This window comes from Mus caroli, unplaced genomic scaffold (assembly GCF_978045245.1).
Source record: "Mus caroli unplaced genomic scaffold, Mus_caroli_1 scaffold_3, whole genome shotgun sequence".
Classification (NCBI taxonomy): domain Eukaryota; kingdom Metazoa; phylum Chordata; class Mammalia; order Rodentia; family Muridae; genus Mus; species Mus caroli.
This window is the reverse complement of record NW_028227258.1, coordinates 27932422-27949782: the sequence shown is the minus strand read 5'-3', so window position 1 is coordinate 27949782 and position 17361 is coordinate 27932422. Positions and strand designations below refer to the sequence as shown.

The 17361-nt window shown below is 40.5% G+C and overlaps 1 protein-coding gene across 1 annotated transcript in view; it reads left to right on the top strand.

Moving 5' to 3' along the window:
- Dkk2 (dickkopf Wnt signaling pathway inhibitor 2) overlaps positions 1-13396 on the top strand; it is a 100893-nt gene extending 87497 nt beyond the window's left edge. The window contains exons 2-4 of the mRNA XM_021158921.2: positions 6986-7136; positions 8166-8321; positions 11014-13396. Of these exons, the coding sequence (XP_021014580.1) occupies positions 6986-7136; positions 8166-8321; positions 11014-11264 (558 nt within the window). The 3' untranslated portion in view covers positions 11265-13396. The remainder of the gene's footprint in view (positions 1-6985; positions 7137-8165; positions 8322-11013) is intronic.
- Positions 13397-17361: the final 3965 nt, after the last annotated feature.

Genomic DNA, 17361 nt, shown 5'->3' with positions numbered 1-17361 from the left:
GTGAGACTCTGCCTCCTAGTCATGTCAGAAGCAACTCAGTATTTTAGTTACATTCGCTTTCTTAATATCCATGTATATTTCTAATATAATTAGTTTTCTTCTTGAAATTGCCTAAGGTTACAAATGAGTTGATGAGCTTTTAATGCCTTATAGATGAAAATATAGGCAAAATTCTTAAACATTTTTATGTTATATATTTGTAGGGTGTGTGTGTGGGGGGGGGGTGAGTGCACATGTGCTATAGGATCTCATAGTCCAGACACTGGCTTTGAACTCACTATTTAGTCAAGGTTGGTCTTAAATTTTGAATCCTCTTGTCTTGCCTCCTTACTGCTAGGATTATAGACCTATAGCACCCGGATACAGTTTTGGTCTAAATTTGATACTCAGTCTTAAAATCTTATATTCTTTGTGTTATCATTGAATAACATTGTGCTATATAACTAAATAGATAAATAGATAAGTAGATAAATAGATAAATAATAGATAAATAGATAAATATTTTTACAAAATCAATTTAGTTATTATTTATTCACTATGTGTGTGACTCGGTGTACATTGGCCATATTGTATACTTGTACATGTGGAGGTCAGAGGACACCTTGGGAGAGTCTGTACTTTCCTACAATTGGAAATGGAGCCCAGGTCATCAGTTTTGGTGGCCAGCACCTTCACGGACTGAGACATCTTCCTGGCCTTATCCATAATTCTTAAGTAAAATTATGGAAAATCTGGAAGCAAGAACATTTCAAGTTGTGATAATGACTTTGGCATTTCAAAATTTAACTCAGTTTAATTCACAGTATTTAACTGAAGTAGAAGTATTCATGGAAAAATACACTGAAATTAATTTCATGATGAAAATGCTGTTTTATATTTATTTATTTTGCCATATTAAATTACTGTAACTGGGCAGTGGTGGCACACGCCTTTGATCCCAGCACTTGGGAGGCAGAGACAGGCGGATTTCTGAGTTCAAGGCCAGCCTGGTCTACAGAGTGACTTCCAGGACAGCCAGGCTATATAGAGAAATCCTGTCTAAAAAAACAAAAACAAAACAAACAAACAAACAAAATTACTGTAAAAGTAATTTATTTAAAGTAAAAATATTTAACATCATTAAGCATCATATTAACCAAACAAACACGTATACACATTTTAGATGCTAAATGTGTAAAGGCATGCATATTTTTGTCCAAAACATCCTGAGACCAGGTAGCAAAACATTTGCAGTTCACAAATAGCTCTTAAAAGTACCTGGGAGATGATTCATAATCAGGCAACAAAGACCTAGTAACTGTTGATTGTTGAGTCAATAGGCAAATAGGTGTTTTAAAGAACCTAAGGGTTCATATCCCGCACACCATGAGAACCTGAACTTTTTCTCTCAAATTTAATATAGCTATTCCTCCCAGCCTGAGGTCCATGAGTCCCCAAAGATGCTTTGTCATCTTGGGCAAAGAAGGTGACAAGCCTGAGGTGTTATCAACTCAGCTTTCCCATGATGCAATTTTCATGTGTAGTTTAGAAATGCATGCCTTTGGGCAGCGTGCCTTATATTCTCCTGGAATAGAAGTCTACCAGGTAGAGCATCAAAATTTGGGAAATTACTCTCTCCTCTGAGGAGTTAGAATAGGGCTGTGGTTTCCCAAGTGTGATGGCCAGCATGGATCTGCTTTGACATCAGAGCCCCAAGACATGCTCCTGCCCCCAGCCATTCACTGGTACGCCCTCTACCCACCCAGTTTTTCTTTCATTTGCACAGCTGGCTTGTCCCCTCTCACCCCCGCAGGCTGTCTTCTGCTTTCCCAGCTGATGAGGTTTTCCTGGCTCCAGTCAACTTCCGTGCTTGTTACAAACAGTGCTCAAGGGGACAGAGGATTGTCTAGATTAAAACAACAAAAGTAGGTCGATCTTGCAAGAATCCGGATGGGTGGCCAGCCACCCCACATGAACAACTTGTGATGTTTCTGTCTCTTTCTCTCCCTCCCATCATCAAAGATGAAAAATACCGTTCTTTTGAGCATGTGGAAGGTTTGGTTGTGTCCAGAGTCTATTTATTAGTTAGTGTTGTAGTAACACCTGAAGCAATGTACCTTACGATTGTAGGAACTGATGGAATGGCTGAATTTCTTTCTGCTTGGATCCTCACAGTTCTACTTGTCATTATTTGTGTGGGAGGCTTCTGCTTCTAATGCTGATTTACACTCAGTTAAAACTGTTGTCAAGAACTGGAATCCTTGTCAGAGCTTTGTCTGTGTTTCTGGCCAGTTTTCTGTTCTTCCGCACCATGTCTAATGCCAGGACAGGCTGTTGGCATTAGAAAAATGTGGGCAAGTTTACTTTTCTATTCTTTGGATTCAGCGCAGAGGTCTCCAGTGAACAACCTTGCTCAGTCTACTCAAAATCCTCTGCCACTGATTGCATTGTGTATTTCGAAAAGTTTCTTAATGTCTCTTCCTTATTTCATTGCTAAAACTGAAAATGATTCTAAGCTATCACAGTGGAAATGAACTTCGCACTCTTTTGTTTTTTCTCTCTTTCTTTCTTTCCTTCCTTCTTTCTGTTTTCCTTCCTTTCCCTTCCTTCCTTCCTTCCTTCCTTCCTTCCTTCCTTCCTTCCTTCCTTCCTTCCTTCCTTCCTTGCTTTCTTCACTTTACATCCTGATCACAGATCCTCTCCTCCCTGTCCCTGTCACAGTACCTCTCCCCTCCCCTGGGAGACCCCCACCCTGAACATCAGGACAACCCATCCTGGAACATCAGGACATCAAACTCTTTATACTATAAAGAAATGTTGATTTCTGATAGACTTCAATTCAAGCTGTGTTCAATGTGTTCTTTTTCTCTTTCTTTCAATTCTCTCTCTCTCTCTCTCTCTCTCTCTCTCTCTCTCTCTCTCTCTCTCCCTCTCTCCCTCTCAGTGATAATGAACACTAGTTTAGCAATTTATAGAAAGAAACAACTCTATTTTTAGGGTGGAAAACTGAAGACAAATGTTGGTTTATTTATTTTTTAACCTGATTCTGGACAGCTTTCATATTTATGTCTAATAATGTTAATTTATGGCTAACCATCTTCTCTTATTAGGATGGTTCCTAATTAATTTACACCATAACCTGCCTGAATTTGGATAGTGAATGATTGTAGATGTTGATAAAATGAGATTTTTAGACAGCTCTGGAAGATTTAGTAGACAGAGAATACAGGTCTTATTCTAATTCACACTTGGTCATTAGCTTTCAGGTAGATTGCCAATGGACTTCACATACAAGTATCTTTTCTCCAAAGACCAAGTCAGCAAAGCCATAACCCCCCGCTCTGCTGTAAACCATTGTACTAAGATACATATCAGCCTTTTACTTTTAAGTCTCTAAAACAGGACAGGTAAGCATGTTATTAATATTAAGTTAAAACTTTAGCTAAGTCTTTCAAACTTACTTTATGTTTGCCATGAAGTAATTATCAAGTGAGAACCAAGTAACGACCTTTTGAGACTAAGGTAATTGGGAAATAAAGATCTTTCCTGTGAAAGTTGCTAATTGGCTGCTTTATTTATGTATATTTTTCTCACCAGAAGTCCATTCATTTGTATGCCCATCACTTCTTCCGGACCTCATGTAGTAGTAGGGCCTATCTCTGTCTGCCTGTATCTTTCCTTGTTCTCCTACTGTAACACAATTTAATCATAAAACAGCAACAGCAACAACAACAACAACAACAACAACAACAACAACAACAAAAACAGAAAAGAATACCAATGAAATGGCAAGTGGCCAAGCCCTCATGTTAGTGTTAAAATACCTTCTCTAGAATTCGTTCCTGAAGTGGGATGTGGCCATGATGAAACACAGAGATCCTTGTTAATCAGTCAGGGCCTGCATTTTCCTATGCTTCGTTTTCTTAATAATGATTAGGCTCAAAGGTTTTATTATGCCTCACTAAGTCTGTGCTGAGGATGTCATTTTCTTTTTTATGGCAAGGCATGTCTCCAAATATCACTTGCTTCTCTTAAACTTAATTTATTCAATGTATTGCGTCCTTTCTTGAAAATATTTATGAAGAACATATATGCTTATATTCATACATTAGGCTTTATACAGTTTGCTGAAGCCAAGAGTTTTTTTTAAGCTTGAGAGAAGCCATGTTTGTATTTAAAATTATTAAACTCTAATTTCAAACTCACAAACTATTCCTTCTAGAATTTTTACATGGGCATTGAGTCCCACACACACAATGTTTGTAACATTTTGTGCTAAAAATATATTCTGCCTTTGCCTGTGCCAGTTCTGCTTTAAAGAAAGGAAAGAATATACAAGAGCATAAGAAAATTATATGTCCAATCGTGTAGTTTGTTTTAAAGAAAAATGAGCTTCAGGTATTGGGATAGCAATACTGGGCATACCACTTTTATTTTTTTAATAAGCTTCATTACAAAAAAAACTTGCAAATCAAGAAAAATCACACACCAAAGTTAACCAGACCCATCTATATAAACATCTATACAATTAGAATAGCCATTCAGATGAACCATATCTTTTCTCTAACAGTATCTACATCCATTATCTCCAAACTCCAATAACTGAGGATGAGGACAATGGTGTCCTTTTGGCAGTTTTTCCTGTATAAATAAGCTACATTTAGCAATCAACTCGATTCTCCGATATAGTCTGTCCTTTAGGGGTGGAACCCCATGTCACTTCTATTGGGAAGGGATTGAGAATTTGCTGAGCTGTAAGGAACACATGATGTTTTTAGGTGGCGCGTGTTTGTTTCTGTTGAGAAAACGTCCTATTTTTGAGGAAGGGAAGATTTGTAAGACATCAAATGTTTCTTGCAAAACAATCTAATGAAATGAATGTAAATGAATCAGAAACATGTGACTTGTGTTTCAATGAAAATGAATGGGCTTAAGTAGGAAGAGAGGAAACTGCTCAAGGGGAAGAGTGTGGCAAGGCGGGAAGTGACACTCGGTTTGTTTTCATCAGTGTTGGGCTCTTGAAAAACAGCCCACTTCTGTGAATTCAACTTCATTTGTATTCTCAAAAGTCCACTTCGGAAACTGTAAAGTGGACGAAAAATCCAAATCATCTTATGTCTGCATAGAGCATAGGCACTGTGTGGGCATTGAAAAATCGCCTCACAGTGACGTGAGTGTGTTCCCAGTGCTCTTCTTTCAAGGGTAAATAAGACATTGTAATGATGTTAAAATCTATTTGCACCCAGGCTCACACATTAACTTCATCTCATCTTCTTCTTTCTCATTGAAGAGGATGAGACATACCTGGCAAACATGTGGTAGTGTGGAGAGAGAGAGAGAGAGAGAGAGAGAGAGAGAGAGGGAGAGGGAGAGGGAGAGGGAGAGGGAGAGGGAGAGGGAGAGGGAGAGGGAGAGGGAGAGGGAGAGGGAGAGGGAGAGGGAGAGGGAGAGGGAGAGGGAAGCAGAGAAACAGAAGGAGAGAGAGACACAGAGAGACAGAAACAGAGGGAGAGAGAGAGACAGAGAGACACAAAGTGACAGACAGAGACATAGAGAGACACAAAGTGACAGAGAGACAGAGAGACAGAGAAACAGAAGGAGAGAGAGACAGAGAGACAGAGAGAGGGACAGAGAGCATCAGAGAGAAAAGGAGAAAATTCATACACAGTGTGTGGTGTCAGGACATTGAGTGGGATTTCATAATGAATGAATCTAAACTAGGTTATTTTAGAGCCACAAGCATTTTATCCAGCTTCATCTTTATATCATTTATGCACACTTCAAAGCAAAGTTCAGAGCTTTAAAAAATGTGATTTGCATTTGTAGTTAAAACTTAGTGGATCACTCTGAAAATATGAAAAATAAAATAGAACAAAAGGATGGTTGGCCTGGTAATGCTTGCTCATAATCCCAGTTAAAGACAGAGGCAGGAGAATTGTCACAAGTTTAAGAGTCAAGACCAATTTGGTTCATGTGTTGAGTTCCAGCAAACACAGGCTACATAATTAGACCTTGTTTTAAAAAAAATAATAAAAGCAGAAGAACTACCTCAATGCTCTAAATCTAACAGTGCTGTGTGACCTTAGTCTTTGAATAGATACATGACAAATGATCCAAGAACTGCAAAAGGCAAGACAGACACAACCAGAGTCCATATTTTACTTCTATCTTTTGAGTTACTATCAAACACTTAGATAACTTTCAAGGCTTACTGCTGGGTAGAGAAATATATTAATAAACAGTGTTTTCTGCACAAACTGAAGGCGTAGCTCCTGAGAGAAAGTTGTGTGAGCAGGGACCCTTTGGGCTTTGTGAAAACTCAGGAGAACCCAAGTCCAGCATCCCTCTGGTTATGCAAAGCCCTCTGTTGCTCTGTGGAGGAAGGAGGGATGAGGGCAAGGTTCTTTGTTCTGTTTGGGGAGATGCAGTTGTTTTGTGTGCCTATCAGGCTGTTTCTCAAATTATTCTGGAAGACTCACCCTTCCTTTTTCACAGGCAGGGATTGTGAGAAGTTTTTCTCCTCTGACTGGGCAGCTAACACATTTTAACTTCCAGTACAATCATTGGTCCCTTTTACTGTCCTCTCGGTAGCAGGTGAGAATGGAGTGGTGAGGCGGCTCTTGTGTTCTGCAATTAGTGGCAATACAGCTGTTACCAATATGACAGTCTCTGAGGTAATTCTTACAGCAGGGACCTATTGGTAGGAAGTATAAATCCTAATTCCAACATAGGCCAATGAAAATGTATGGGCAATGTTAATTTCATGGTGTTTTTTACTTCCAAGTTTATTGCCAGTTTCACCTTTGGCATCATCAGAAGTCAATACTTACAAAGCCATCAGCTAAGGGTCACCACGGAGAACCAATGTTCAGAACTGTACGCAGTGGTGTATCTCATTCAGGCACTGTGAATATGACTTAGTTCCCACTCAGGTTTGCTGCTCAGTGCCTTCTCAGGGTCCCAAGGCCTCACCTGTTGCTTTCTGTGCTGTTCCATCTGACAACAGGCCTACCCTTGCAGCAGTGATAAGGAATGTGAAGTTGGAAGATATTGCCACAGTCCCCACCAAGGATCATCAGCCTGCATGGTCTGTAGGAGGAAAAAGAAACGATGCCACAGAGATGGGATGTGTTGCCCTGGTACCCGCTGCAACAATGGTAAGAGAGCTATCAAGTGTTAACAGGCCTTTCTTTCTTAAAATTTGGGAGGGTTTGGATCTTGGTTTGTATACTATGAGATACCAGAGTCACCTTCCAAACCTTAGGTTTCCTATGTCTGACCACTTTCTAGACAGTGTTCTACACTGATTTAGGTTATTGCAAAATTGAAATGTTACGTTCAAAAATCACTCAATATGTTGTTTACTAAACATACGAATGCCAAGACAGGCAGTCCAGTTGTGAGTCCACTGACCAGGTTCAAAAGAGTTTTGTGTTATAGTTATTCAAGATGTCCTGGGGCAGCCTTACTAGGTGTGTGTGTGTGTGGGGGGGGGGTGACTGGCCCACCAAGTAGAAAGGACTCTCACCTGGAGCTTGTCTCCACTCAACCCTAATGAAATGATGGTCAGACATTTATTCAGCCTAATAGTGAGTTGACAAACAATCACAGACAACACATGGTTGAGAAATTGCAGAAAGTGGTTAGAAGCATAAGTGTAGTCATTAAAACCAACTCATCATCATGCCTGCCTCTAGGCAGAAATCTGTGAGAACCACAAAGGAACTGAGGGGAGGAAGAAAGGCCTCACACTGCTTGAGAAGTGTGTAGGCCAGACTGAGATTGTTTTGCTCATGAACAAAATCGATCCTGGGTAGATATCTAGCCAGATGACGTTTAAAAAGAAAACAGCAGACACTAACTTACTTTTTCACAATGTCACTATTCTCAACTCTTTGCCTCTATTGACAATGATTCAATGAGGTTAATTCGGTTTTTATTTATATTTTCTTGTTGTTTGCATGCTGTCATTTGAGCTTGAAAGAGGTAAGATTTAGATCTAGGAAGCTTGGCTCCAGACCCATAGTATTCATTCCGCAATAGGCAAGTGAGTGAAGAATGAGCAGCACATACAGAGATACATACAGAGCAGGTAGATTAGGAAGCAGACACATGAATGTCTTACTTACATGGATAGGATAAACATCACAGGCTGTAAACTGATCTGTTTACATCCCTACTTCCAGGCATCTGCCTCCCAGTCACTGAGAGCATCCTCACCCCACATATCCCAGCTCTGGATGGCACTCGGCATAGAGATCGCAACCATGGTCACTATTCCAACCATGACCTGGGATGGCAGAATCTAGGAAGGCCACACTCCAAGATGCCTCATATAAAAGGTAGGTTACCACCTGTACTTCCATGCTTCTCTAATTTTCTTTCATAAAGAAGTAAAAGAAAGTATCGGTAATTCATTTTGGCTCCATGAATCGAGTATTAAAAATGTTCACCAATGGACAATTCAAAGAGAGTATATTCATTTTTAATTTTGAAAATGCTAGAGATTTCATAGAATTACTAAAAAGTATATGTTTAATGAGAAAGACCTGACCTGCCACACCATTTTCTAGGCATCCCTCTCTCATGAAGAAATCTTCTAAACAAACCTGTCTGGTTGAAACCTATCAAAGAGTAAAGCACTATGAAAAATACACGAGGAGCTATTGCTGCTGGCAATTAAATTACCAGCCATTATTTTCACCTTTGAGGATTCGATAAGTTGATCTTACCAGGCAATCAGATGACATGTGATCCATAGACCAATCTATAGGAAGCATTGGTTTATGGTGGGTTTACGCATGAGTACACAAAGCCCCCTTCTCCTTATGGAAACATGTCAGAATCCTCCCACTCACCAGTAACAAATTTGACTAGTATGAAATTATTTGACAGTAATTCAAAAACATTGAAAGCATGAAGCAGAGGTATACCCAAAGGAGGCCTTTCCCAAGTGTATCTGCATTTTCCTCTTTCAAGATGTACGTGATTTAAAATGCCCAGTGTTTTAAAGAACTTTGTAATAGAGCATCTCCCCTTTTGTTTGGAGTTTTGTTGCACTGAAGTGCTCTGGGAAATCCTGATGTGAAAACCTAGTATTTTTTTTTTCGGATTATGTTATTTCTATAGCTTGTCTCACCACAAAACCATTTCCCCACAATTTTATCTTCTAAAAAGACAATGTCCTGGAGAAGATTTAACCAATTACTATATCCTGGACTGCTAGTGGTCATCTGTATAAAGCTAAAGATGTTGGCTAATAGCACACCTTTATTTATTATTTTGCTGTGTCTACTAGGACCCTGAAATGTTTTCCTGTATCCTCTCATTTCCATTTCATCAAGTTCCTGTATAGTTGGTATTATGTGAGTGTCTTTCCTCATTCCAACAGAAATCTGAGTCATAGCACTAATCACATTCTTTGTTATAACCGTCTGTGTATGAAATGTTCAGCGCACAAATAGAAATCTTGTGTTGCATCAAAATCTTACAGTGGAAGTAGTTACATCTAGATTGATGGGGCCCACAGGTGGCCACACAATGACCTTTAAGACTCATCTGCATCACCTAAATATGCTTCCTAAAACCACAGATTTATATGTTCATTAACGTCTTCCCTATGGCTGAGTTCTACTGTAAGAGCCTCAGCAATCCGGCAGCTCACATAGCTTGACAACCCCTGCCTTATACTGAAACAGAAATCAATGTAGCCAAGATGTGTGTGGGAGGGTGCTATTTGGTGACTTTGTGTGTGTGTGTGTGTGTGTGTGTGTGCATACAATACCCAGATTTGTAATCTCACATAGTTTACAGTAAGTCCTTGGTTGTCCCAGAGCCTGATGGCCCTGAGCGAGGCTGGATGGCATCTCTGTGTTCTATTCTGACGCATGGCTCCTTGTAGGCTGTATTTCCACATTTCCCACCACTCTTTGCCGGATGCATCTGGCTAGGCTTAAACAGCTTCCTACTCTCACAGCCTCCATTAGTATTTTGGAATGACCATGTTTAGTTTCAGTCTTGAACTGCTGTCAGGTGGAGCTTTAGTTTCTGGCCAATGAATAGAACCCCTGGATGCTGACATTGCCTGATCCTTGGGCGTCTCTTGGCCTAAATATGGTAGTGAATTCCTGCAGCTCATCAATGTTTCATAATGCTTAGTTCAACTACCATACATGTGACCAACTCTCTGCATTAGATAATGTGTGCTACAACTTCTGCTTTCACAGCTAGACTCCACCGATTAACAATGTCAAGAATCCCTGAAACTTGCAGCTTTCTTGAGGCACAGCTTTGTTGAGACCTGTTGAATAGACATCAAATTAATGAATTTGAAACCACCTTTTTTAAAATCTCAAATTCACCCCATAGAGGAAAAAATCACCAGGAAAATATCTAAAGTTATACTACAGTTTGGGGAGTCGACTCCATGGGTAAAGTGCTCGCCATGAGGACAGGAGTTCCAATCCTCCTCACTTCTGTAAATGCTGGGTAGAGCATGGCAGTTTATCTGTCACTCCAGCCTCGGAAGACAGACATAAGGAGATCCCTCATAGAAAGTTGGATAGCAAATCTAGCCATATCAGTTAGCTCTAGGCTGGCTTGAGTGATTCTGCTCAAAGAATAAGGTAGGACAGGGATAGAGGATGATTTCCAACACAATCTGGTCTTTCAGATTCATTCATACACATGTACTTGCCCATACACACACACATATACTCCCACACAAGAAAAAAGCATGCATATATGCACACACACACATAAACACACTGAGAGAAATGGGGGAAAACTAGACTGTGATGAACTAAAGATGAACACAGTACTGCTGTGTCATTGAACTTTATATTCAAATGGTAGATAATGGAAAAAGACAAAGGCAGACTTATGAGTGTAAAGAGAGAACAAACTGGTACAAATCTAAGACTTTTCATCATCAGTGGCAGGATAATGTAAGTGAAGTGTTTTCTGTGATTTTGATTATACAGTAGAAATTGCTTCCAAAAACCCTAGTAACCCCTTTGGCCTTGTTTTACATAGGACACGAAGGAGACCCATGCTTGCGGTCATCGGACTGCATTGATGGGTTTTGTTGCGCTCGCCACTTCTGGACCAAAATCTGCAAACCAGTGCTCCATCAGGGGGAAGTCTGTACCAAACAACGCAAGAAGGGTTCTCACGGGCTGGAGATTTTCCAGAGGTGTGACTGTGCAAAGGGCCTGTCCTGTAAAGTGTGGAAAGATGCCACCTACTCTTCCAAAGCCAGACTCCATGTATGCCAGAAGATCTGATAAACACTGGAAGAGTCATCACTAGCAGACTGTGAATTTGTGTATTTAATGCATTATGGCATGATGGAAACCTGGAGTGGAATGTGGAAGAATGAGGAATGTGGTAGGAATGTGGAGCAGAAGAGGGCAGGACTGAATTAAGTAGAGTCGACAACAACCAAAGTACTACCAGTGTTCCATTATGTGCCTCATCTATGTAAATAATGTACACATTTGTGAAAATGCTATTATTAAAAGAAAGCACACCATGGAAATTGCTGACGAATACCATGTGATTTTCCAAGAGTTTGGCTTGAGCTGTAGGGGGCATTTCCTTCAGATTGGCAATGGCTTTAAAAATAACTTAAAGCTACATTTCTATTCAAAGCTACAGTTTAATAAATTACTCTCACTCTCCCTTAACATAAGAGAATCTCCAAAACATGGGGAACGCTGAAGAACAGGGAATGAAAATGTTCAGCATCATTAATCACCTCACAAAAATCACCTCTGATTTTTCTCAAATAAAGGCCTTGGTAGACAAGAGGAAAAGGCAGTCGGTATTTTCCAAATCACTTCAAGATACTGGTATGTCATTTAGGCATCAGAACAGGGTAAACGATCAGTAGTCCTGGCCAAGTGGTTAAGGCAATGGGCTAGAAAAGGATAAATGTGTCTCTTTCGGCCACTCATTTCTATTTCAAAAACCTAATTTCACCTGAATTAATAAAGTTAGATGTAAGACAAAAGCAGAATCTGCATTGTGAAGGAATGGCATTGCCAATGTGATTCCCGCTTGAGCTAGAGCCATTAATCATGCGCAATACAAGCACAGGGCAGAATTGTCTCAGACTGCAAAACCACTGAAGGTGTCTGACACGTGAATGACGGAGTGAGCACATACCCTACCTGTGATATACTGATAAATACCTTTATCCTTGTGTAGCTGGAGACCAGTAGGGTGATACAGGCACTAGAGATGTGAGTGATATCTGTACTACATGGAGCCCAGCAGAGAAGTAGGTGGAACCTTGTCATTTATCCAGGCTTTAAGGTCACATGTCTGAAACACAGGCTGGATTGTCATGATTGGCATCAGAGGCTCCAGAAGCAAAGTTCAAGCTCTCCATAAAATTTGCTCTCATGCAGGTAAGCTCGGTGCAATGCAGCCTGCCCTCCCCAGCCTCAAAATATTTCATGCTTTTGAGGCTGTAAGATAATCTCAATATGAGGGGATTTTACAAAGTGGGTTCCCTTGAGCCAGGTGATATGAGAGGAACCAATCTCTCTAAGCTTTAGAGTGATGATGTCATCAGAAGTTTATATACTAACCTCTTGATGGAGTATGTCATTACTAAAGACATAGTTCCTATTTTCTGAAACTATTGAAAATTAAAAAGTAATAACATATCTCTAATCTATAGAAATTCCCTGAAATCGTTTCACTATTTTCGGATTAAACACATTTCTGAATACTACATCTAGAGCATAGAGGACAAAAATAAAAAGAAAGAAGAAAATAGAAAGAAAGAAAGAAAGAAAGAAAGAAAGAAAGAAAGAAAGAAAGAAAGGAAGGAAGGAAGGAAGGAAGGGGGGAGAGAGAGAGAAAGAAAGAAAGAAAGAAAGAAAGAAAGAAAGAAAGAAAGAAAGAAAGGAAGGAAGGAAGGAAGGAAGGAAGGAAGGAAGGAAGGAAGGAAGGAAGGAAGGAAGGAAGGAAGGAAGGAAGGGCTAAACCTGATGTTGCTCAAGCTCTTATAGACCACACATCATTTTTGTGCTTGACTTATATCCCATCTGCAATCTCAAAGTCCAGTCCAACAGGAGTTTCAGCTTTGGACACACATTTGGTCAGGGTGATGGTGGTTAGTGCTCTGCAGGTGTCTGCTAGAACAAAACGCATAAGCTAATTTACCCAAGAGCAAACCTTATGTGGTTTAAGCTTTGTGATGTGAAAATGGAGTATTTTGGTCAGAATTTCCTACATTTCATACGACACCTACCACCTAGTTTTCACATTATCCCCCCCTTATATTCACCCTCTCAAAAATTATTATTTGAAATAATTTATTTACAGGAAATGTTAATGAGATGTATTTTCTTATAGAGATGTTTCTTACAGAAAGCTTTGTAGCAGAATATATTTGCAGCTGTCAACTTTGTAATTTAGGGGAAATGTATAATAAGATAAAATATATTAAATTTTTCTCTTTCAAAAAGTTGAATGCAAAGTGCCCTGTGTCTTCTTATGGGGAAAAAGGTGCTCACTCACAGAGTCCTAAGTTTTTAGGCTTAAGCAGAATTTGGTATTAGTCTTCAGCCTGAAGGGGAATCAGCTGAAAATCAGCCCCATGAGGTGACCCAGCTTATTGTTACCAAGACAACTCATTTTATGACAGAATGGTTATAATTGCTATTCATAAAGTTAAATCAGGACATTCCCTCTTCTGATTTCCACCCATTGATTCTCCCTTTGCCTTAAGGAACCTCGTAAAATAAGAGGTCTCTCCAAAGGTATCCAAAAACACTTGAAGGGGGGACTGTCTTATTTAAGATACTCTGTCTTGGGAGAAATTCCCTCAAATGGAGATCCAGCAGGTTTAGTGGGTTTGCTCATTTGCATATTCTGTGAAATCACCACTGTTAGATTTCAAACCTTGGACAAATGGCTGAGGTGCCTATTTAACATATCAAAGCAGAAACCAGCAGCCAGATTTTCCCTGCATCCCTCTGCCCCTACCTGTCACAAGGTCCTCCTAGCTGGCATACCCCACCCCACCACATACTCTTGACTCTTCACCCTGACTCTTCACCCAGGCTGCTGGTCTCCTCTTTCCTTCCCCACTTCCTTTCCCCACTCTCCCCACATGGCTCAGGGTCATGTCCACTCTCCCAGATGTCCCTGCCTCTAACTATGCTCTTCCACATATCTACAATAAACTTTCTCCTCCCCCATACCTAGAGGCAGTCATTTCCTTCAGTTGTTTGTTTGTTTGTTTAATTCAGGTACAAGTGGTCATAACTGTGACAGGAAATGAATCCATTTTGGGGCCTGAATAACCCCAGTCTACTTCCTGGCAACTTGGTTTTTTTTTGTTTTTGTTTTTTTTTTTTTTTTCTGAGCACTAAGGTCAGGAGTGTTTGACTGACAGTTTGTAGCATGAGGCCAGGCAGGTGTATAAGATACAATTTGTGAAACTTATGAAACTAAAGAAGAACGAAGACCAATTCTTAGAATTGGGAACAAAACCCCCATGGAAGGAGTTACAGAGACAAAGTTTGGATTTGGAGCTGAGACGAAAGGACGGCCATCTAGAGACTGCCATATCCTGGGATCCATCCCATAATCAGCCTCCAAACGCTGACACCATTGCATACACTAGCAAGATTTTGCTGAAAGGACCCTGATATAGCTGTCTCTTGTGAGACTATGTTGGGGCCTAGCAAACACAGAAGTGGATGCCTACAGTCAGCTATTGGATGGATCACAGGGCCCCCAATGGAGGAGCTAGAGAAAGTACCCAAGGAGCTAAAGGGGTCTGCAACCCTATAGGTGGAACAACAATATGAACTAACCAGTACCCCCAGGAGCTCGTGTCTCTAGCTGCAGATGTACCAGAAGATGGCCTAGTCGGCCATCAGTGGAAAGAGAGGCCCATTGGTCGTGCAAACTTTATATGCCCCAGTACAGGGGAACGCCAGGACCAAGAAGTGGGAGTGGGTGGGTAGGGGAGTGGGTGGGGGAGGGTATGGGGGACTTTTGGGATAGCATTGGAAATGTAAATGGAGAAAATACCTAATTAAAAAAAAAGAAATACAAAAAGCAGATATTCCGTGACAAGGTGGGATGAATCACCTGTAGCTATTACAGCTTAACGAAGCCAGAAGAGTCCCAAGGCTACAAGAAAGAGTTAAAGATCCCTGAAGCATGGCTGAAAATTTCCACATCATTTTAATCAGTCACTTAGGGTATTCCTAGTCACTATTACCTCAAATTGAGACCATTTGTATTTCCTTGTGAAAGTGTATTTTTAGACTGTAACACTCATATGAGTGACATTTTTTTCCCTTTTCTACTCTACTAAGTAATATGCTTTGAGAAATGTCAAATGTCCTCTTTTCTCCCTTTTAACCAAAAAGTATTTAACTGCGCCATCTATCATTTGGGGAACAATTATTTAATTATATTTCTTTCTTCCTAAAAATTCAGGCTAATTAAGAGCAAAGATCTTTTGAAAGGCCTGCTGATCAACCAATATCTATTGTAGATAAAATTAATATTAGAGACTATAGCTTTCATCTATGGAGAAGGGTCTTTCTGTAAACTAAGCACTAATGTGGGACCAAGACCATGTGACAATGAACTACATCAGTCCTGGGCTGTGTACACATTCCTTTCAAATGCCAACATGGGCCAGCAGGAGAGAGGGACACACTTCATTTCAGAGTAAGCATCAAAGGTGAAGAAGCAGTGACAAAGTATGTTATGCATTTCCCACTCTAGATTATTTTTTTATATTATTTTAATAGACATTTTCTTTATTTACATTTCAAATGTTATCCCCTTTCCTGGTTTCCCCTGCTAAAATCCCCTATCTCTTCCCCCACTCCCCAACCCACCCATTCCCATTCCTGGACCTGGCATTCCCCTCTACTGGGGCATAGAACCTTCACAGGACCTAGGTCCTCTCCTCCCATTGATGAACGATTAGGCTACCCTCTGCTACATATGCAGCTAGAGCCACGAGTTCCACCATGTGTTTTCTTTGATTGGTGGTTTAGTCCCAAGGAGCTCTGAGGGTACTGGTTAGTTCATATTGATGTTCCTCCTATGGGGCTACAAACCTCTTTAGCTCATTGGGTACTTTCTCTAGCTCCTTCATTGGGGACCTTATGCTCTGTCCAATAAATGATTGTGAGCATACACTTCTGTATTTGCCAGGCACTGGCAGAGCCTCTCAGATTTTATTCAAATTTCTCCCAAACTGTACAACTCATATCATAGAATCAAGTAAGGGATGCTATCATTACTTGACTCCGTATTAAATGAGTGTTCACATTATACAGTCAGACTCTCCCCTGGAACACACTGCATTTCATTGTGTAAAACCATTCCTGTATTATAAAAATTGTAGTTTTAAATTAAAATGTGACCTGCTATCTACCAATGCAGTACCTTGGCTAGAGTGTGACATGGGTCTCAGCCAATATCCATGTGTAAGCAACTTGATACCCTGTGGGGCAGTACTGGACGATAGTGTGAATCTTTTAAGAGATGGGCCTAGTGGAATACCCATGAGTCACTGGATAATGGGATAGTCATACATTTTTTTTGCAACCCACTTTTAATAAACGTTCAACCTCTACTCTAGCCCACCAGCCAGCAGAGTTAGTGGAAGAGAAAAGTTATTAGCATGTGGGGGAAGTGGACCTGTTCAGCAATAGTTCTTTGGGGGTGAGCTTGATATTCTTTGGCAGCAGTTCAGTCCTGTAGCAAACACCAAATATGTCTTAGCAGCTGCAGAGCAGTCCTCTAAGCAGGCAGACACCAGGCACGAACCAGCAGCTACAGTCTAGTCCTTTCAGCAGGCAGACTCCAGGCAGCTGTAGTTCAATTCAGAAGAAAGTGCCAGGCTCACCAACTGGCCTGAGGTGAGGCTGCAAAACTGACACCTATGAGCAGTTCTTGGGTAAGTTTCTCTCTGTGGCAGTGTTATTACAAGTTGAGCTCAACAATGCTCTGTAAGGTGAATCAACATGCGTGTGTTGTTAGCAAAGAACAACAAGGCAGAGTAGAGAAAACGGAACCAAGACTGAGTGCTCGTCTCCCTCTGTCTGTGGGGTCCTTCATCAAGAGTCCTTTTACCGGTTTGCTCTATCCAAACATCCTTTCACCAGTGTCTGCTTCAGGAAGACAGTCTTTCACGTGTTTGCTTTAGCAAGACAGCCTTTCACCTGTGTGCCCCAGCAAAACATCATTTGGCATAACTAACTTTCCAAAGAACTAGATGGTTTCACTTCAATAGTGAAATACTCAGGAGTCACTGGGAGCATGCTTTCAGGAAGAGTGGTGGGACCCAAATCTCTCTCAGTTTCTAGTTTGAGATATTAAAACTTGTTC